At 44.6% G+C, this 22,818-nt stretch overlaps 1 protein-coding gene across 1 annotated transcript in view; it reads left to right on the top strand.

The window, feature by feature from the left end:
* Positions 1 to 22,818, top strand: part of MYO1D (myosin ID) — a 369,137-nt gene that overhangs the window by 186,813 nt on the left and 159,506 nt on the right. Inside the window, exons 17-19 of the mRNA XM_065422544.1 lie at positions 18,574 to 18,797; positions 20,049 to 20,193; positions 21,090 to 21,194. Of these exons, the coding sequence (XP_065278616.1) occupies positions 18,574 to 18,797; positions 20,049 to 20,193; positions 21,090 to 21,194 (474 nt within the window). The remainder of the gene's footprint in view (positions 1 to 18,573; positions 18,798 to 20,048; positions 20,194 to 21,089; positions 21,195 to 22,818) is intronic.

Genomic DNA, 22,818 nt, shown 5'->3' on the forward strand with positions numbered 1-22,818 from the left:
TGGCTATAAACTGGTCATCAACAAATTGAGGCTTGAAATTAGATGAAGGTTTCTAACCATCAGAGGAGTGAAGTTCTGGAACAGCCTTTTAAGGGGAGAAGTGAGGGCAAAAAACCCTAACTGGCTTCAAGACTGAGCTTGTTAAGTTTATGGAGGGTATGGTGTAATGAGACTGTCTACAATGGCATATAGGCAATCTGCAACTGCTAGTAGCAAATATCTCCAACAGCCAGTGATGGAACACTAGATGAGGAGGGTTCTGAGTTACTACAGAGAATTCTTTCCCAGGTGTCTGGCTGGTGGGTCTTGCCAAATGGTCAGGATCTAACTAATCGCCATATTTGGGATCGGGAAGGAATTTTCCCTTGGGTCAGATTGGCAGAGACCCTGGGGAGTTTTCTCCTTCCTTTGGAGCAGGGGACACGGGTCACTTGCAGGTTTAAACTAGTGTAAATGGTGGATTCTCTGTAACTTGAAGATTTTAAATCATAATTTGAGGACTTCAGTAACTCAGCCAGAGGCCAGGGGTCTATTACAGGAGTGGGTGGGTGAGGTTCTGTGGCCTGTGATGTGCAGGAGGTTGGACTAGATGATCATGATGGTCCCTTCTGGCCTTAAAGTCTGGGTCTATGCTTTGGAGTTATGGGGGAATTATGGGGGAAAATAGAGATTGTGTGTAGTGCCTTTTAGCAAAGGGACCTATGAACATCAAGTCTCAAACAGCATGAGGTATGTGTTGGTAGGAAGCACTGAACATCCTCAAGTGACTTGCAGACATGTAGGTTGTGATGAGTTGTCACACTACCACTAGTGCTGAGTGCGCACAAGCTGGCTGCTAAACAAGAAATTTTTGCCTGCAGCTTTTTATCATAGTCAAATCTCTGTATGTGTGTGGGGTTAGAAACCCCATTTTTACAGAGTAGACTAAACTTACTGCTGCTGCTCAGTCGCCATGCAATTTGCTAGCCTTTGGAGCTCTGACATCGATGTGATAGACTCCCCTCAAGTACAGGAACTCCTCACTTAGTCGTCCCGGTTACCGTTGTTTCGTTGTTACGTTGCTGATCAGTTAGGGAACATGCTTGTTTAAAGTTGTGCAATGCTCCCTTCTAACGTCATTTGGCAGCCGCCTGCTTTGTCCACTGCTTGCAGGAAGAGCAGCCTGTTGCAGGTAGCTGGTAGGGGCTTGGAACCAGGGTGGACCGACAGCCCCCCTATCAGCTCCCCGCTCCCCTAAGTTCCCTGTGCTGCAGCTGCCCAGCAGGCTACCAATTGCAGCTATCCCTCCGCCCTCTGCCTTGAAGCTGCTCCCCGAGCCTCCTGCTTGCTGTGCAGGGGGGGGAGGGGAAGGAGGGCTAATGTCAGGGTGTCCCCCTCCCCCCTGCTCCTACACCCCGCTTACCCCTTCTCCATATAGAGCAGGGAGGGGACACGGAGGGAGAGAGACAGAGCCTGGGGGCAGCAGCTGCTGTCTCAACTTCCTGATCCAGTTAAGAGTGGGTCAGCTTGCTTAAAGGGGCAGTGTGCATTTCTCTCTCCCACACACAAGGTGTGTGTCTGTCTCTGTCTGCTATGCTGTCTCCCCTGCCCTCCATTCCTGCTGCCTTGTAGAGTGAGAGGCTACATTAACAACGTGTTAACCCTTGAGGGCTCAGCCAAGTGCTAGTTCATCATTTAGCACAGGGGTTCTCAAACTGGGGGTTGGGACCCCTCAGGGGGTCACAAGGTTATTACATAGGGTGACCAGATGTCCCGATTTTATAGGGACAGTCCCGATATTTGGGGCTTTGTCTTATATAGGCACCTATTACCCCCCATTCCCTGTCCCGATTTTTCACACTTCTGGTCACCCTATTATTATATGCGGGGGTCGCGAGCTGTCAGCCTCCACCCCAAACCCTGCTTTGCCTCCAGCATTTATAATGGTGTTAAATATATAAAAAAGTATTTTTAATTTATACTGAGGGCGGGGGTCGCACTCAGAGGCTTGCTATGTGAAAGGGGTCACCAGTACAAAAGTTTGAGAACCACTGATTTTTAGCAGCAAGGCATTCCCTGGGAAATATCCCACCCTCTAACTTCACCACCTCACCCAAGCTTCACAATCATCATAGCTGTGAACAGTATTAAATTGTTTGTTTAAAACATATACTGTGTGTATATCTATATAAAAATTTCCCTGGAACCTAACCCCGCCTATTTACATTAATTCTTATGGGGAAATTGGATTCGCTTAACATCGTTTTGCTTAAAGTCGCATTTTTCAGGAACAGAACTACAACGTTACGTGAGGAGTTACTGCAGAAGTATAAATGGAGCCCCACTGGTCGACAAAAAAATATTTTTAACTAAAACTAATCAAAGGTATATTAATGCAAAAATGCTGACCTACTTACTAAGAGCAGCCTTTTCCTACAGTCTTACCTTGGCCCTTGCTGATGTTACTACAGAGAAGCTACAGTTTTGGCAATTAAAAGGTCTTTTGTAGGGGTGAATTCTTCTGGTCATGACAACTTGACTCAGGGACATGCTCTTCATTGATAGTTGGCCAAGAGTATAGCGCCGGGATGTGCCACAGCTGGGTAATTAGATTAGGAAGGCTGATGTTTGTAGCCACTTTGTGATACTGCTTTGCTGTGAAGCCAACCTCTGCAGTGATGCAGCCTCCATGCAACATCAAGGGCAATTCATTCAATTTTTTCTTGACATCCCATGGATCTGACAGATTTAAAATTATAAATACAGCAAACAAGACTCTTTTCTAACTCATCCATATATCAAGGCTGAGAAGCTAAAATCTAACCTTCTAATTTTAAGAATTTAATATAAAAATGAGGAATACTAACAAGAATACAAGTGATATAGTTGTGTAAAATACCTTTGTAGCCTACACAAATAGCACTGTAAAATCCCTCTGTAGCGTGCACAGTAGTGTTTGTTCTTAATTTCTACTCCCTTCTTGTTACACAGGAAGATAGGAAGTTGATAGTAGAATTGTGCTCAGTTTTTCTTTATCATATATTTTTATGTCTCTAATTCCCAGGTATTCCTTGCAAAAGACACACATACCGTTTCAGTATTAAGTTGTCTAGTTCCTTCTTTGGCCAGCGCAAGATTGTTCCCTGTTGTACACGTACTAGTGCTTTGTTCAGTCTAGATTTTAAATGTCTGTCTTGAGCAATAGGCTTTCTGCCACTCTTCTTTATTAGAGGAAGGAAAATGCAAATTAAATTCATACTCTTTAGTTACGCAGATCCATGGATTTCCAGCTACCTACCAATTTTGTACTATTTCTCAGTCTGATGTGGAATCAGCCATAGAAGTAATGGTCTTCAGGGCAGTGCTCCAAGCTGACTCAGACATCTGGGGTGAACTCTTGGCCCTGCAAAGTCAATGGCAGTTGCTCTTTTGGCTTCAGAGGGGCCAGGATTTCACCCCAGAACTCTGATCTTACTATTCCAAGCAATTGTGGTTAACTATGGATCTTACTTGTATTTGACAGGGCTATATATTCACATACTATAGCTGCGAAAATTTGTCAAATAGCAGTACTGTTTCATTTGCTTTGTGTTAATACAGATTACATATACTATATAAATAAGTTTACAATAAAAATTGAGAATATTGACAAGGGTTCTTATGAATAGTATACTTTATTCGTAGGTTGACCACTTTTTTAAACCGGACATCCCCTATCTTGGCTGGTGTGCTCTGGAGAGTGGACTTGAGGAGGAGACAGTGCTTGTTTTTACTCTTTCTCACAACCTATAGGTGCCATCATTTGGAGTGACAGATATACCTCTACCCCGATATAACGCGACCCGATATAACACGAATTCGAATATAACACAGTAAAGCAGTGCTCCGGGGGGGCGGGGCTGCGCATTCCAGTGGATCAAAGCAAGTTCGATATCACGCGGTTTCACCTATAACGCGGTAAGATTATTTTGGCTCCCGAGGACAGCGTTATATCGGGGTAGAGGTGTATATGTGAAATCCCAAAGAGAGGTGATTCTCATATCTTTACATTTGACTTGTAACTAAGCTTTCTGTCTACCAGATTTTGTTATCTAGTCAGAAGGGCTTTTTCTATATTATCCACTTTTATTTTCCAGGTTTGGTTCTTATACACAATATAGATCAATATGCACTCCAGTTCTCTCTGTACTGTGTAAAGGAGTTCATTTACCATAAGGTCCAAATTGAAGGCATGCTGCCAAAAAGCATTTATTAGACTAATCTGTTTACTCTGCATTCTCTCAGAAAGTCTGAATTGCAATCCCAGGCCCCCTGTTTTAAGTTTGACAAGCCTGGGAGTTTCCCTTTTGTGGTATAACCTGGGAGATCCATTAAAGGTTTCCAGTTGCATCATAAGAGCAAGAGTTGAAGGAGTATATGATACGACATCTGTAAAAGAAGCCTATGACAATTGGTGCTTCACTAGGACTTTTCTCCAATACCACCTTATTTCCAAAGATTTCAGAGAGACTGCATGTACACTCTTGGGCTGTGACCAACTTGCACTTAACTGAAAGTCTAATAAACTGGATTGTGCTGTACCTTAAAACTGTTTGTTTTTGTTCTGCTTCAGTGCGTGTCTGTAGATTATCATCAGTAATTTTATTATGTTCTAGGGGTTACGAACATTTAAAAAAATTAGATTAATGGTTTTTACTCTGACTATGATAGTGTTTATATAAATTCATTCAACAGTGTTGCTGTTGTACTCACTGTTAGGCTGCACATAACAAGTAGTGGAGACAGCCTTGGAAAACTTTAGAATATTTTCAAGGTGGTCCCTTAAGGCTTATTTTCCCTCTGTGTCTAACTGCTTTACCTCATTTTAATGGTTGGTTAGATACTGAAATGTATTTTTCTCCTGTGTTGTGTGTGTGTGTGTGTGTGTGTGTGTGTGTGTGAGAGAGAGAGAGAGTGAGTGTGTGAGAGAGAGGGGCGCACCGTATGGATCAAAAGACTGCTAATGATATAGAGCCTTCCACCTCTAGATCACCAGTTCAGATCCAGTCTGGGTCAGTAATGACTTAATGCTATTGCTCTCTGATGGCTACCAGGTAGTCTCTATTATTTCAAGTGTTAACTATATGCTCACCATGGTATAAGACAGCCAAATAAAGGCAAAGGGCCCCCAGGTGTTTACATTCTAAAACCAAATAAACGAGAAAGCAGAGAAAAAATAATTTGGGGGGTTAATTATAGATGGGGCTGGTAGCTCTGACTATTAATGTTGCCTGACACTTCTCACTACAAGATCCTGTTTTCAATTGTGTATAACATTGCCATACTTTAACAGTGCGGGTTGAAATTTTTCATGACAGATGTCTGGTTAAGGCTGAATTGTTTTGGAACGTTTCCACCAAAATGGCCTAGCTGTTTCTGAGACTGAGGCTATGTCTGCACTAGCACATCTGTCAGTCGGGTGTGAAAAAAACACCCCCAGACAGACAGACACAGACAAGCTACACCGACGAAAGCACTGGTGTGGACAGTGCTATGTTGTCGGGAGACGCAATTGCTGATCATTGGGGGTGGTTTAATTATGCCGACGGGAGAACTCTCTCCCATCAGCCTAGAGTGGCTACACGATTGACCATACACCAGTGCAGCTGCAGTGGTACAGCTGTGCTGCGGTAAGATCTGTAGTGTAGACATAGCCTGAGATTAGAGTTAAAATTCTGGTAATCTTTTCTTTTGAGAAGCGCATGCTTTCAAGCAGAGGAGTTAAGATTTTGCTTCTGATTACATAAGTAGAAATAAAACCAGCTCCAGAAATCCAAGAGGTTTTTTTTAAAAGAGCTGGCTGAGGAGCTTGCTGGACATAAGAATGGCCCTACTGGGTCAGACCAATGGTCCCTCTAGGCCACTATCCTGTCTTCCAATAGTGGCCGGTGCCAGATGCTTCAGAAGGAATTAACAGTATAGGACAATAATTGAGTGATCCATCCCCTGTTGTCCAGGCCTAGCATCTGGCAGTCTGAGGCTTAGGGGCACCCAGAGCATGGGGTTGCATCCCTGACCATCTTGGCTAATAGCCATTGATAGACCTATTCTCCATGAACTTATCAAATTCTTTTTTTAATCCAGTTATGCTTTTGGCCTTCACAACATCCCCTGGCAACGAGTTCCACAGGTTGACCATGTGTTGTGTGAAGAAATACTTCCTTTTGTTTGTTTTACGTCTACTGCCTAGTAATTTCATTGGGTGACCCCTGGTTCGTGTGTTATGTGAAGGGGTAAATAACAGTTTCTTATTCATTTTCTCCACACCATTCATGGTTTTATAGACCTCTGCATATCCCTCCATCATCTTTTCCCTGCTGAACAGTTCCAGTCTTTTTAATCTCTCCTCATATTGACAATGTTTTATTCCTCCATGTACCACAATCACCACACAAGTCTCACCAGGCCATAAAAGAGCAGGGACAGGTAGAGCACACTACAATAACAAACACTACTATGGCTCAGTGTTAAAATGGTCTTTCAAACCCTCCCTGAGCCATATAGCTCCGTGTTGAGCTCTTCTAATAGCTCTTGTTTCTGGCTGTTCAAATTCAGCAGACAGCCACTCCACCCCGGCGGAAACTTCCCCCCTTTTCTTCACACACATTATGCAGGACACAGCAGGGAGATATAACCATTGGGATATTTTTCTCACTGAGATCCAATCTTGTAAGTAAACATCAGCGACCCTTCACTCTACCAAAGGCACATTCAACTGTCATTCTGCACCTGCTGTGCTGGTAGTTGAATCATTCCTTGCTTTCAAGGTGGCTGGTGTACGGCTTCACGAGCAAGGGGTGGGCTGGTTCCCCCGGGATCACTGTTGGCATTTCTACATTCCCAATGGTAGATTGGCTGGCTGGGAAAGAGAGTCCCTGTTTGTAGCTTTCTGAACTGTCCTGTGTTCTTAAGACGAAAGCATCATGCACCTTTCCTGATCAGCCCACATTTGACCTCTGTGAAGCATCCCCAAATGCTTGCATAACCATAGAAAAGTAGTTCTTTTTGTTGATGTACTCAGTGGCAAGGTGGTCTGTTGCCAGAATAGGGCAGACAGGCATGCTGTCTATTGCTCCACCACAGTTCGGGAGCTCCATTGCTGCAAATCCATCCACTATGTCCTGCATGTTGCCGAGAGTGCACAGCAGGAGGTGATTTAATGGCTCTGCACCTTGCATGACAGTGGCCCCCACAGTGGATTTCCTGACTCCAAATTGATCCGACTGACTGGTAGCAATCTGGCGTCCCAGGTTTCCACAGTGCAGTTGCCACTCGCTTCTCCGTTGTCAGTGCAGCTCTCATTTTGGTATCCCTGCACTGGAGGGCTTGGGTGAGTTCAGTGCACAGATCCAGGAATGTGGCCTTGCACATCCGAAAGTTCTGCAGCCACTACTCGTCATCCCAAACCCGTGTTACAGTCTGATCCCACCAGTCAGCGCTTGTTTCTCAGGACCAGAAGCAGCGCCCCACTATCTGCAACTGCTCTACCTTGAATTGGTTCTTACTAGGTCCCACACCAATCTGTCCTCCAAGGAATCGTCATGATTCCCCACTCACTCAGTTCTCCTTGCAGCCTTGCAAATACTCCAGGATTGTGTTCCCTGTGTTTGCACTGCTCATGACAGTAGTGCAGATCTGTTCAGGATCTGTTCATCTTCTGTTAGAGATGGTGGCCAACAAGGAGAACTGCATGGGTTTGTGGGGCTTTGAAAAAAAGACGCAAAAATTATGAGCTGTAGATAATGTTATGGGATGGAGATAGTTGCAAACTGGGAAGATGACCCCATGCTTCCAATCACCCCATGTGACTCGTTTCAGTCCCATCGTGCGTTGCCTAAACTTCACAAAAGACAGTGCACTGTACGGTAGCCAGCGGCATAGTGGAATACCTACCCATGGTGCTCTGCACTCTGCATTGATACAAGCACTCGTGGTGACTATGCACACTGCCAATAAAACGAGCCAAGTATGCATGTGCACAAGTGATGTATTAACTGCGATGGCTGTATGCCGATGTAACTTGAGTCGACATGACTTTATAGTGTACACACGGCCGATGCATCTGATGATTCTATTCTTTACTGTAGTTTCAATCAATTTGCCTAGTATTGAAGTTAGACTTACCCGTCTGTAATTGCCAGGATCACCTCTGGGCCTTTTTTAAAAAATTGGCATTACGTTAGCTACATTCCAGTGATCTTGTGCAGAGGCTGATTAAAGCGATAGGTTACATACCACAGTTCTGCATTTTCATATTTGAGTTCCTTCAGAACTCTTGGTAAACACCATCTGGTCCTGGTGATTTAGTACTGCTTAATTTCTCAGTTTGTTCCAAAACCTCCTCTATCGACACCTGAATCTTGGACAGTTCCTCAGATTAGTCACCTAAAAATATTCCTTCAGGTGAGGGAATCTTCCCTCACATCCTCTGCAGTGAAGACCAATGCAAAGAATTCATTTAGCTTCTCTGCAATGGCCTTGTCGTATTTGAGTGCTCCTTTAGCACCTCAATCATCCAGTGGCCCCAATGATTGTTTGGCAGTCTTCCTGCTTCTGATGTACTTAAAAGATTTAGGCTGTTAGTTATTGTGCCTTTTGCTAGTTGCTCTTCTAATTCTTTTTTGGCCTCCTAATTATCCTTTTACACTAGACTTGCCAGAGTTTATGCTCCTTTCTATTTTCCTCAGTAGGATTTGATTTCCAATTTTTAAAGTATGTCTTGTTGCCTCTACCTGACTCTTTTACTCTGTTTAGCCAAGGTGGCATTTTTTGGTTCTCTTATTATTTTAAATTTGGGGTGTATATTTAGTTTGAGCTTGTATTATTGTGTTTTTAAAACATTTCCATGCATCTTGCAGACTAGAAATATGAAGTATTACTCTGTAGTCCTATTGTAATTATGCAAAGTGTGGGCTTTATGCAAAATGGTGGCTTGGAATCTTGATGGCTCCCATTGACTAGGACAATTGGTTGTGAATGGCTCTGTTTACTTGCAAACTTTCCTGGGGATGTGTAGGCCAGCCCTGGAAGAATGAAAGCTGGGTTCTCACAGGACATGTGACTATGTCACATGATCCTGGAATCCATCTTCAATTTGGTGCTTTTCCATTTAGAAGGAGGGGTGGGGATCCAGAGAGACAAAGGGTTTCCGCCTTGGGACAAAGCTATAAAAGGGGGTGGATCAGAACAAGGAGGCTGCTAGTCATGAGAAATCCCCTAGTTTCCACCTGAGCTGGAACTAACAAGTACTGTACCAGGGGAAAGGATTGGGCCCAGACCAAGAAGGAGTCTAGTCTGTGAAAGAATCATAGAATATCATAGAATCATAGAATATCAGGGTTGGAAGGGACCTCAGGAGGTCATCTAGTCCAACCCCCTGCTCAAAGCAGGACCAATTCCCAACTAAATCATCCCAGCCAGGGCTTTGTCAAGCCGGGCCTTAAAAACCTCCAAGGAAGGAGACTCCACCACCTCGCTAGGTAACGCATTCCAGTGTTTCACCACCCTCCTAGTGAAATAGTGTTTCCTAATATCCAACCTAGACCTCCCCCACTGCAACTTGAGACCATTGCTCCTTGTTCTGTCATCTGCCACCATTGAGAACAGCCGAGTTCCATCCTCTTTGGAACCCCCCTTCAGGTAGTTGAAGGCTGCTATCAAATCCCCCCTCATTCTTCTCTTCTGGAGACTAAACAATCCCAGTTCCCTCAGCCTCTCCTCATAAGTCATGCGCTCCAGACCCCTAATCATTTTTGTTGCCCTCCGCTGGACTCTTTCCAGTTTGTCCACATCCTTCTTGTAGTGTGGGGCCCAAAACTGGACACAGTACTCCAGATGAGGCCTCACCAATGTCGAATAAAGGGGAACGATCACGTCCCTCGATCTGCTGGCAATGCCCCTACTTATACAGCCCAAAATGCCGTTAGCCTTCTTGGCAACAAGAGCACACTGTTGACTCATATCCAGCTTCTCGTCCACTGTGACCCCTAGGTCCTTTTCTGCAGAACTGCTACCTAGCCATTCGGTCCCTAGTCTGTAGCTGTGCATGGGATTCTTCCGTCCTAGGTGCAGGACTCTGCACTTGTCCTTGTTGAACCTCATCAGGTTTCTTTTGGCCCAATCCTCTAATTTGTCTAGGTCCCTCTGTATCCTATCCCTACCCTCCAGCATATCTACCACTCCTCCCAGTTTAGTGTCATCTGCAAACTTGCTGAGAGTGCAGTTCACACCATCCTCCAGATCATTAATAAAGATATTAAACAAAACCGGCCCCAGGACCGACCCTTGGGGCACTCCGCTTGAAACTGGCTGCCAACTAGACATGGAGCCATTGATCACTACCCGTTGAGCCCGACGATCTAGCCAGCTTTCTATCCACCTTACAGTCCATTCATCCAGCCCATACTTCTTTAACTTGGCAGCAAGAATACTGTGGGAGACCGTATCAAAAGCTTTGCTAAAGTCAAGGAATAACACATCCACTGCTTTCCCCTCATCCACAGAGCCAGTTATCTCCTCATAGAAGGCAATCAGGTTAGTCAGGCACGACTTCCCCTTGGTGAATCCATGCTGACTGTTCCTGATCACTTTCCTCTCCTCTAAGTGTTTCATAATTGATTCCTTGAGGACCTGCTCCATGATTTTTACAGGGACTGAGGTGAGGCTGACTGGCCTGTAGTTCCCCAGATCCTCCTTCTTCCCTTTTTTAAAGATGGGCACTACATTAGCCTTTTTCCAGTCATCCGGGACCTCCCCCGATCGCCACGAGTTTTCAAAAATAATGGCTAATGGCTCTGCAATCTCATCCGCCAACTCCTTTAGCACCCTCGGATGCAGCGCATCCGGCCCCATGGACTTGTGCTCGTCCAGTTTTTCTAAATAGTCCCGAACCACTTCTTTCTCCACAGAGGGCTGGTCACCTTCTCCCCATATTGTGCTGCCCAGTGCAGCAGTCTGGGAGCTGACCTTGTTTGTGAAGACAGAGGCAAAAAAATCATTGAGTACATTAGCTTTTTCCACATCCTCAGTCACTAGGTTGCCTCCCTCATTCAGTAAGGGGCCCACACTTTCCTTGACTTTCTTCTTGTTGCTAACATACCTGAAGAAACCCTTCTTGTTACTCTTAACATCTCTTGCTAGCTGCAACTCCAAGTGTGATTTGGCCTTCCTGATTTCACTCCTGCATGCCTGAGCAATATTTTTATACTCCTCCCTGGTCATTTGTCCAATCTTCCACTTCTTGTAAGCTTCTTTTTTGCGTTTAAGATCAGCAAGGATTTCACTGTTTAGCCAAGCTGGTCGCCTGCCATATTTACTATTCTTTCTACACATCGGGATGGTTTGTTCCTGCAACCGCAATAAGGATTCTTTAAAATACAGCAGCTCTCCTGGACCCCTTTGCCCTTCATGTTATTCTCCCAGGGGATCCTGCCCATCTGTTCCCTGAGGGAGTCAAAGTCTGCTTTTCTTAAGTCCAGGGTCCGTATTCTGCTGCTCTCCTTTCTTCCTTGTGTCAGGATCCTGAACTCGACCATCTCATGGTCACTGCCTCCCAGGTTCCCATCCACTTTTGCTTCCCCTACTAATTCTTCCCTGTTTGTGAGCAGCAGGTCGAGAAAAGCTCTGCCCCTAGTTGGTTCCTCCAGCACTTGCACCAGGAAATTGTCCCCTACACTTTCCAAAAACTTCCTGGATTGTCTGTGCACCGCTGTATTGCTCTCCCAGCAGATATCAGGGTGATTAAAGTCTCCCATGAGAACCGGGCCTGCGATCTAGCAACTTCTGCTAGTTGCCAGAAGAAAGCCTCGTCCACCTCATCCCCCTGGTCTGGTGGTCTATAGCAGACTCCAACCACGACATCACCCTTGTTGCTCACACTTCTCAACTTTATCCAGAGACACTCAGGTTTTTCTGCAGTTTCATACCGGAGCTCTGAGCAGTCATACTCCTCTCTTACATACAATGCAACTCCCCCACCTTTTCTGCCCTGCCTGTCCTTCCTGAACAGTTTACATCCATCCATGATAGTACTCCAGTCATGTGAGTTATCCCACCAAGTCTCTGTTATTCCAATCGCATTATAGTTCCCTGACTGTGCCAGGACTTCCAGTTCTCCCTGCTTGTTTCCCAGGCTTCTTGCATTTGTGTATAGGCACTTGAGATAACTCATTGATCGTCCCTTTTTCTCAGTATGAGACAGGAGTCCTCCCCTCTTGTGCTCTCCTGCTTGTGCTTCCTCCCAGGATCCCATTTCCCCACTTACCTCAGGGCTTTGGTCTCCTTCCCCCGGTGAACCTAGTTTAAAGCCCTCCTCACTAGGTTAGCCAGCCTGCTGGCAAAGATGCTCTTCCCTCTCTTCATTAGGTGGAGCCCATCCCTGCCCAGCACTCCTCCTTCTTGGAACACCATCCCATGGTCGAAGAATCCAAAGCCTTCTCTCCAACACCACCTGCGTAGCCATTCGTTGACTTCCACGATTCGACAGTCTCTACCCAGGCCTTTTCCTTGCACAGGGAGGATGGACGAGAACACCACTTGCGCCTCAAACTCCTTTATCCTTCTTCCCAGAGCCACGTAGTCTGCAGTGATCCGCTCAAGGTCATTCTTGGCAGTATCATTGGTGCCCACGTGGAGAAGCAGGAAGGGGTAGCGATCCGAGGGCTTGATGAGTCTCGGCAGTCTCTCCGTCACATCGTGAATCCTAGCTCCTGGCAAGCAGCAGACCTCTCGGTTTTCCTGGTCGGGGCAGCAGATAGATGACTCAGTCCCCCTGAGGAGGGAGTCCCCGACCACCACCACCCTCCTCCTCCTCTTGGGAGTGGTGGTCGTGGAACCCCCATCCCTAGGACAGTGCATCTTTTGCCTTCCAATCCGTGGAGTCTCCTTCTGCTCCCTTCCCTCAGATGGGTCATCTATTCCACTCTCCGCATTAGTACCTGTAGAGAGAACATGGAAACGATTGCTCACCTGTATCTCCATTGCTGGTACATGGATGCTCCTCTTTCTCCTTCTGGAGGTCACATGCTGCCAAACTTCTTCATCATCTGTCTGTCCCTGCTGCGCCTGCTCTGAATCTTCAGAACATTGTGGCCGTAGAAGCATCTCCTGACGTCTGTCCAGGAAATCTTCATTTTCCCTTATGCAACGCAGAGTCGATACTCGTTTCTCCAGACCTTGAACCTTCTCTTCCAATATGGAGACCAGCTTGCACTTTGTACAGACAAAGTCGCTTCTGTCCTGTGGAAGAAAGACAAACATGGCACAACCTGTGCAGGTTACAACAGCTGATCGCTCACCTTCCATATCACCTTCCTCTTAAGAGCTTCCTCAGCTGTTGCAGTAATTACTCAGAGAAACCTGCAGATGAAAGCCTCAGTGAGCTCTCTCCAGGCAAACTCCCTCTGTTAGCCTCTGCTGTTCGCCGCTCCAAGAAGCTTATTGGAACATCTCTGAGGGTGAGATTTACCTGTACTCAGTTGCCTAAATGTATTAGGCTTAGACTTGCATGTTTTGTTTTATTTTTCTTGGCAACTTACTTTGTTCGTCTGTTATTACTTGAAACCACTTAAATCCTACTTTTTATACTTAATAAAATCACTTTTGTTTATCAACAAACCCAGAGTAAGTGATTAATACCTGGGGGAGCAAACAGCTGTGCATATCAGTGTTATAGAGGGCAGACAATTTATGAGTTTACCCTGTATAAGCTTTATACAGAACAAAACGGATTTATTTGGGGTTTGGATCCCATTGGGAACTGGGTGTCTGGGTGCTGGAGATAGGTAACCTGCTGAGTGGTTTTCAGTTAAAGCCTGCAGCTTTGGTTCAGACCTGGGTCTATATTGCAGCAGGCTAACGTGTCTGGCTCAACACGGCAGGGTCCTGTAGTCCCAAGCCATCAGGGGAAAACGGGCTTAGAGGTAATTTCAGCACGTCAGGTGCCAATTCCAAGGGGGTCTCTGTGACCGAACCCGTCACAACATGTACCAGTCAATATGGGGATAGTTGAAATCCTCCATTTTTATTGAGTTTTCTATGTTTGTAGCCTCTCTAATCCCCCTGAGCATTTCACAGTCACCATCACCATCCTGGTCAGGTGGTCGATAGGATATTCCTATTGCTATACTTTTATTCAAACATGGATTTTCTATCCATAGAGATGCTGTGGTACTGTCTGATTCATTTACATTTTTTATATATTTGCCTCTGCCTTCTTTCACATAGTGCCACTCACCCACCAGCATGACCTACTGTCATTTGGACCCAACACCAAAATAAAAATAAGTAGAATGTAATTTTAAATTGCTCAGACTTTCACATATGAAAGTCATACACTTTTGCAAATCATTGTCCTGCATTTTTTTTAATGGGTAAGTAAAATAGATCCTGAGCTTTAATGTAACCCCATTGTGCCACACTGGCACAGGAAAAAAGTGAAAAAGCTCATAGATCTTCCTAGCTTGAGGATTCCCTTACTGTCATTTACTCTAAGGCTCCTTTACTCCAGGGGCTCTCAATCTTTTTCTTTCTGAGTCCCCTCCCCCCCTCCCTCCCCACCCCTGCTGTGAAAACTCCAGGGCCCAGCGAACTGCTTCCCACCTCCGACCTGGCCAGGGGGTGGGGAGAGAAGGAGGTGGGTGTGGCATGGTTAAGCTTCCGCCCTGTGGGGAGCACCAGGGCACGGGATTCAGCCCCATGGCTCCTGGCTTCAGCCCTGTGGAGTGTGTTGGGGATCAGGGCTTCAGCCCCACGGGGGGTGCTGGGGCTCAAGCTCTGGGTTTTAGCTGCAGGGCCCTGTGGACCTCCAGGGAGCTGCAGACCCCCGGTTGAGAACTGCTGCTTTACACCACTCTGGTGATGTAAAGGAGCCTTAAAACTTGCATGTTTTTAGGCTCCTGGGGGAGTTGACTAAGAATGGGAACAATTAACTGACAATGGGAACATTAGCAGCCTGCCTACTTAGTTTTTACATTTCTGCCTCAAAAAGTCCTACTCCTCCAAGCCAGGGGCACCACAATAGCAAGTGAGAGGGACAGAGTGTTGCTTGCTCATTCGCACGCAGGCATGTGCCCAGCCCTGCCCCCTTAACATCTCTCCACTCACACCCAGTCTCCCCACCCCTCTGCGCAGTGATCTACATCTCTGCCAGCTGCTCCGGGCAGACGCGCCTGGGTTGCCAGGGATGGGGCACATGTTCCCCACAGATTTATTTGCTCCCCCATTTTTCTGCGGGGAGCAAAGAAATCTGCGGACGGTATGAATTCTGTGCCTCTGGAGTAACTCAATAAAGAAATTAAAGGAGGGTAATGTAATTAATGCCAGTCAATATGGGTTTATGGAAAATAGATCCTGTTTTACTTGTAAGCTTATTAAAAAAAGATGTCAAGTTTGATCAATAAAGGAGATAGTGTTGATGGAATATACTTAGATTTCTATAAGGCATTTGACTTGGTACAGCGTAATATTTTGATTTAAAAAACCTAGAATGATGCATATGCTAAATAGATTAAAAACTGGCTAACTGTTAGGTCTCAAAATGTGAATGTAAATGGGGAATCATCATTGAGCTGGTGTGTTTCCAGTGAGGTCCTGCTGTGATCTATTCTTGACCCTATGCTATTTAACATTTTTATCAGTAGCCAGAAAGAAATCATAAAATCATCATTAGTAAAGTTTGCAGATGATACAAAAATTGGAAAAGTGGTAAATAATGAAGAGGACAAGACAAGATTCAGAGTGATCGGGAGCGCTTGGTGCCAGCAAACAATGTGTGTCTGAATATGGCTAAATGTAAATGTATACATCTAGGAACAAAGAATGTAGGCCATACTTCCACAATGGAGGACTCTCTCCTGGGAAGCAGTGACTCTTAAAAAGAATTAAGGATTATGGTGGATAATCAGCTGAACATGAGCTCCCAATATGATGCTATGGCCAAAAGGGCTAATGGGATCCTGGGATGCATAAACAGGGGAATCTCAAGTAGGAGTAGAGAGATTATTTTACCTCTGTCTGGCACTGGAGCAACCACTGCTGGAGTACTGTGGCCAGTTCTGGTGTCCACAATTCCAAAAGGATGTTGATAAATTGGAGAGGGTTCAGAGAAGAGCCATGAGAATGATTAAGGGATTAGAAACCGTTTCTTATAGTGATTGATTCAAGGAACTCAATCTATTTATCTTAACAAAGAGAAGGTTAAGGGGTGAGTTGATTAGTCTATAAGTACCTACATGGGGAACAGATATGTGATAATGGGCTCTTCAAGCCAGAAGAGAAAGGTATAACATGATCCAGTGGCTGGAAGTTGAAGCAGGACAAATTCAGACTGGAAATAAGGCATACATTTTTGATAGGGTGATTAACCATCCATCACTGACCATTTTTAAATCAAGACTGGATGTTTTTCTAACAGATCTGCTCTACGGATTATTTTGAGGGAAGTTCTATGGCCTGTTATAGATGAGATCAGACTGGATAATCACAATGGTCCCTTCCAGCCTTGGAATCTAGGAATCTTATTTCTGAGGGCTTGGTTCATGAAAGGAAGGTCTTAGCCAATATGTAACAATATGCTTCCAGCTACCTGGAACCATAATCCCCTCTGGCCATACTATAAGCCATAGTGCATATTCTGCAAATGCTTCCTTAAAAGGTTGACGTTTGCAAGTGTCTAAAGCCTGGATTTTCTGCAGAAAGGTGTAGAGAATGGTCTAACATTGTGTACTCTAAGGACTGTCTTCACCCCTGGGACATGTCTGGTGGGGAGATTGACTCACAATCTGTTGTGTTGTGGTTACCAGCTAACAAAAAATGCAAATACTAGGGAATAAGTAGTGGGAGAATTGTTTTGGCCTGGAAGTCAAGGGCTTAGGCAATGTTACATAGGGGATCAGATTCCTCCTTAGTTCTTGGCATGCTAAAGGTGAGAACATTACTACAGAGACAGCATGTTCTAGCACTTAAGGGAGCAGCCTGCTGTCTGTTTCAGGAATAAGCCTAGTCTCTTGAGTGTGAGGTGCCAGCCATTGGTTAGAGATGTTTGATACTACCCAAGGGCTTTGAGTTAAAAGCGAAAATGAGGAGAGGGTCATTCTGAGAAAATATTACAGTACCTTTTAGGCCCCATGAGCCTTAGTGTCTCTTTAAATATTCTAGCTCTTTAGTGAAGAGCATCTATATATCTGTTTTTCCTCTGTCAGTACTCCTGAATCTTCTCACACATATGAGAAGATGTTTAGTAAACCTTGCAAGAGAGAACTTCTGACACTGCTTCATACAACAAATAAATACCACACTGGAAATCGCCGTAGGTAATTAATCCTTGTGTAAATAGAAGGCTCGATGTGCATATGTGGGGCTCAGGAGAGAAATAAATTCTCTAGCAGAACCCTGAGTGAGTTGTGAAGCACTCTTTTCATGGATAGGAGGCTCATTATCTTTCAAGTGTAACCCTATGAGGAAACAAAAATATAAGCCTTCATCTTGGTAGATGATACTAAAGTGGAAGGGCAGCTGTTTGCTGATTTCTCAGGAATGTGCATGTTAGCTGGAGAGCACTCAAATGAACATATTAAAGTTATCTGGTTACAAGATAGGAACAATGCTACCTGCTCAGCTAGGGCAATGCATTTCCCCCCATGTGAAGGTAATTTTCCTCTTATACATTGTAATGAAATCAAGAGTCTAGTGTTGATAGAGGCAGAACTGCAGACAGGTCAGCACTTGCTGTGGGAAGACTACTTGAAAACAATGTTGTTGCAGCCATGTTGGTCCCAGGATATTAGAGCAACAAGGGGAGGAGGTAATATATTTTATTGGACCAACTGCTGTTAGTGAGAGAGACAAGCTTTCAAGCTACACAGAGCTTGTCTGTTTCACCAAAAGAAGTTGATCCACTAAAAAATATTACCTCACCCATCTTCTCTCTTCTTGAAAGCAGGCACTCTGAGGCTTACCTTTTTATTTGCATGGGGTGTCTGAAAGGAAGTCTGAGAGCATACAAGATTTTCTGCTTCTTGTCAGAGTTTTGTGGTGCACTCTAGGATATATATGTAGCAGGGAATCCTGGGAGTGCTGATGAATCTGGCTGAGCAGAGGTCACCATACTTATTGTCCTGTCATTCTTCCTTTCCCTTTCCTCCAGTCCTGTAATGCAGGGAGGTGGCACAGTAGTACACGAGGGATGAAGTGTTTGGGGATGTAACTCGAACCAAAGATTTGCTTAATTCCATAGAAGGGTGATGGTTGAAATCAATTACTCTTTTGCTGAATTTATTTTATTCATTTCTAGCTGATACTGCGCTAAAATTCTGCTCCCTAAATACATAGGAATGGAAGCAGCTCTGGGATTAGCATCCGTATAACAGGATTTTTGACCGAATTTATGTTTTACAGAAAAGCGAATCCCCCAAAACTGCATCACTAACTTTTTTTTTTTTCCTTCTGCACAAAAGCTGCAGAACTTGGGTAGGAACAGAACGTGAAAGTAAATTAGAAGGTAAATGATTTCACACCTTCGTATTGTTAAAAATCTCAACTCTTCTCCTCCTCCTCTAGGTCTGGAGGGGCACACTAGCCCGCCTTCGGTATAAGAGGACAAGGGCTGCCCTCACAATAATTAAGTACTACCGCCGTTACAAGGTGAAGTCCTACATCCGTGAGGTCACCCGGCGCTTCCATAACGTGAGGTCCATGAGGGATTATGGCAAGCATGTGAAGTGGCCCAGCCCTCCAAAAGTGCTGCGCCGTTTCGAAGAAGCACTGCAGGCAATTTATCACAGGTGCAAGGAAAACCCTTTATTTCATTCTAAATGAGAGGCATCATTGGTCATAAACTAAAACATAAGAATTAACAATGGCCATTGATTCTTATGTGAATATATTTTTCATATAGTAGATGTACCTTTATTCTGTAGAAGACATATTGTGACAAAGTCAGACTGGACGGCTGTAAAAGGGTCCTCATATTGGGTTCTAGGAGGTGGGCAGGTACAAGCCTGCCCACGGCTAAAGGACCCTCCCCCTGCCTATGGGGAGGATCCACTGAGCCCGGGACTCAAATAATTAAGGGGGGGGCAGCTGAAAAACTAACAAGGATGGGTGTGTGGGTCACAGGGTCAAAAATAGGGAGCCTGAAGGGGACAGCGAGCAGAGAACCCTGGACAGCGCCCACTGCTCCTCGAAGGTGCCAAGGGAGCCAGTGGACGCTGCCCAGAGGAACTCTGCCCGGATACGTGAGCGGAGAGAGGAACTTCCACCTCAGCAGGTGGCATTAGGTCCCGCCATTTAGTGTCCGTGCGGGACACGAGGGTGAGGAAATGGAGAGTATGGAGCACGAGCATGTACAGATATGCCTGTGGCACAGTTCGAAAGCAAACTGGCTGCAGGTCACACAAGGTATATATGGGTGGGGCAGCTGGGGAGGCTCACGGGACAGGGGCCTGATGAAAAGATCCGGAGGGTGTGGGGTGAGTGGGGAACATCGTTCTGCAGGACCTGTTCGAGGTAAGCCTGAGAGGCGGGCGACAAAGCTGCCCTCATCTCCTAAAATACGCGCTGGGGAGTATGTATAAACTGAGACGGGGTTTCCTCAAGTCAATTAGGGATACCTACATGGGGAATTAGGGATACCTGGATTCAATTAAGGGCTGTCATTAAAGGGAAATGGGATAGCTGAACCAAGAATTTGGCTTGCAGAACCTTTATTACTGGTGATATGCTAACAGCCCAGCATGATTCTTGGATGCCAGGGCATGTTTACAGGACTAGCAGGTAGGAAAACATTTTATTGTGGAATTGGAGACAATAAACATGGAGTTCCATGTTTATTGTCTCCAATATTGTGATGCCATCTCTTACAAAGTCACTTTAAGCGTGTTGCTTGAAAAATGACTTCAGTTGAATAATGGCAGCTAGAAAAGTCTGTTTACCCCTGACCCTCCCAATGTAAATCAGGTAAGGCTCCAGATTAGTCTGGTCTTGCTATGGGGCACAGATAAACTTTGGAGTTGATTTCTATTTTCTTTTTTTAGGTGGAGAGCAAATGTGCTCATCAAGAGCATCCCACCAGAAGATCTGCCTCAGCTCAGGGCTAAGGTTGCTGCCATGGAATTGTTGAAGGGTCACAGAGCAGATATTGGGCTACAAAGAGCCTGGGAGGGTAACTATATTGCATCGGTGAGTGCTGTGATAGAAATGTTCAGTCTTTAGTCTATTCAGTGCAGCTGAATAGGGAAGAGTTTCCCTGGTGAGGCCTAAGGGAATCTGGAGAGGAGAGTCTGAAAACCGTGTGTGTTCTAAAAATTAAATGCATTCCAACTCCTCCATTAAGAAGTAATCTGTAAATCATTTCAAAAAGGTTCCAACGTTTACTATGCTAAGAACTATAATTTTGTAAATACCAAACCTAATTCTCATTATTCTTGAGACCACTGTTAATCAAGATACCAATTAATATCATCAGTTGACTCTTCCAGTGGCCAGAGATAGGATGGAAAATGCAACATGAGACTAAAATTGCAGTAGTTAGCATAAATGGAAGGACTAGGCGGAAAAAAATGCTAAACTGTCTGCCTCTGAGAGCGTAGTGGAAATCTCCTTATGCGTCTTCCTCAAAGGTAGCTCCAGCTTATTAGAGCCTTCCTTTTCCCCTTAAGCCCTTTGTTTCTAAAAGGTCCTTTAGAAAAGCATGTAAAACTCAGGATGCTGTGTTTCTGTACTGCAAGGAATAATATATGGAGATATACCTATTTCATAGAACTGGAAGGGACCCTGAGAGGTCATCGAGTCCAGCCCCCTGCCTTCACTAGCAGGACCAAGTACTGATTTTGCCCCAGATCCCTAAGTGTCCCCTTCAAGGATTGGAGGATTGCTAAACCCTGGGTTTAGCAGGCCAATGCTCAAACCACTCAGCTATCCCTCCCCCTAAATGACTGATAAAGTCTCCTGATAAGGGAATGTATTACAGACTTCTTGGTGAGCTTGCCATTCCATCAGGCCTAGGTTGACAAAGCATGATTACTCTATTTGGTAATTAAGAAAAATTATGTGTCTGTCTTTGTTTGCTCTTCCAGAAACCAGATAACCCTCAGACCACAGGCTCTTTCATCCTTATTGCCAATGAGTTGAAGAGGAAGGACAAGTACATGAATGTGCTCTTCTCATGTCACGTTCGCAAGGTAAACAGAATGAGTGGTTGATAGAGGAGGAGAGAAATCTACAGAAAGTCAAAAGCTAGGCTGGGAATAGAAATGCCACAAACTAATTTTCTTGTGGCTGAAGTGAAGTTTTCTGATGCTAAGGATGAGGAGAAAAGATTTGAATTCTGAGCAGCCTTATCTGATCGTTTGTTGCTTTAGGGAGATTGAGTTCGGAGTAGATATTTTATCTTCTGTAATATATCAGGTGGAGTTCAAAGCAGCAGCCCAAACAGAAGGCATGTCATTGAAGGTTGCTTTCCACTAAAGCTCACAGGCACTGGGTAACAAACTATTCTCTAAATTCCTTTGTGATGTATTGTGAAGTGGTATAGTAATTCTTTTGCTTAGTGTTGTAAGAGCCCTGATGGTAAACTGCAGTCTCCGTGTTCAATCCTTCCTTCTGGTGCAAAGGATTCATGTTTAAACCACTATTCAGCAACCACTGAAACCAGGGAGGCTAGATCATAGTGCCAGTATATAGGCTATTTTTAGCAAGGATTTTGACCAAGAAATGAAAACTTTAGGATTTAGTTTGTTTGAAGGAATGGTCACATCCTATCCTTGTTATGTTTCAAGTATCAACATTCGTGTTTTGGGCCACTGCTTTCTTAATACCCAAGCTAACAAGGAACCCTTCACTTTAGGGGACACCTCTGACCACCTGGGAGATGAAGCCAGGCTGGATTAAGTGTAGCTGATTTTGGTCTGATTGGAAGTCTCTTTCCAGGGTGGAGACACTTAAATCAAGGCAATTTCAAATTATTGATTGAAGTCAGGTTGAAGATTTGTAAAACTAACTTGAAAGTTTGTGCTATTGCAAATTGAGATTAACATTTGTAATTAAGTAAATTATGCTGTTTTTAAATGCTATATTTGATAGGGTATCTTATTTGAATGTTATGAAATTGCTGTAGACAAAAAACAGAATATTTAAAACTAGTATCTGAAAGCCTGTGCTGTTGCACAGGTGTAATTTGTAAAGTAATGTGTAAAAATTTAAAACAGCTGAAAATGACTGAGAACTTAAAAATTGGAGAGTAACAGACTGTGAATCCCAGTGATGATTGAACCTGGTGATATTCTAAACAAAGAGCTCTCAACCATGCTTGTAGCTGTTACAATTGCTTCACACTGACTCAACAGACATTTTAGGCTTCGGAGTGATGTTTGGTGGTGTGTGTGCTGGTTATGTTGTTGGGTGGATCATAGAATCATAGGACTGGAAGGGACCTTGAGAGGTCATCTAGTCCAGTCCCCTGCACTCATGGTAGGACTATCTAGACCATCCCTGACAGGTGTTTGTCTAACCTGCTCTTAAAAATCTCCAATGATGGAGATTCCACAACCTCCCTAGGCAATTTATTCCAGTGCTTCCTACAGGAAGTTTTTCTCTAATGTCCAACCTAAACCTCCATCGCTGCAATTTAAGCCCATTACTTCTTGTCCTATCCTCAGAAGTTAAGGAGAACAATTTTTCACCCTCCTCCTTGTTACAACTTTTTAAGTACTTGAAAACTGTTATGTCCCTTCTCAGTCTTCTCTTCTCCAGACTAAACAAACCCATTTTTTTCAATCTTCCCTCGTAGGTCATGCTTTCTAGACC

The sequence above is a fragment of the Emys orbicularis genome, chromosome 25, assembly GCF_028017835.1.
Source record: "Emys orbicularis isolate rEmyOrb1 chromosome 25, rEmyOrb1.hap1, whole genome shotgun sequence".
Classification (NCBI taxonomy): Eukaryota; Metazoa; Chordata; order Testudines; family Emydidae; genus Emys; species Emys orbicularis.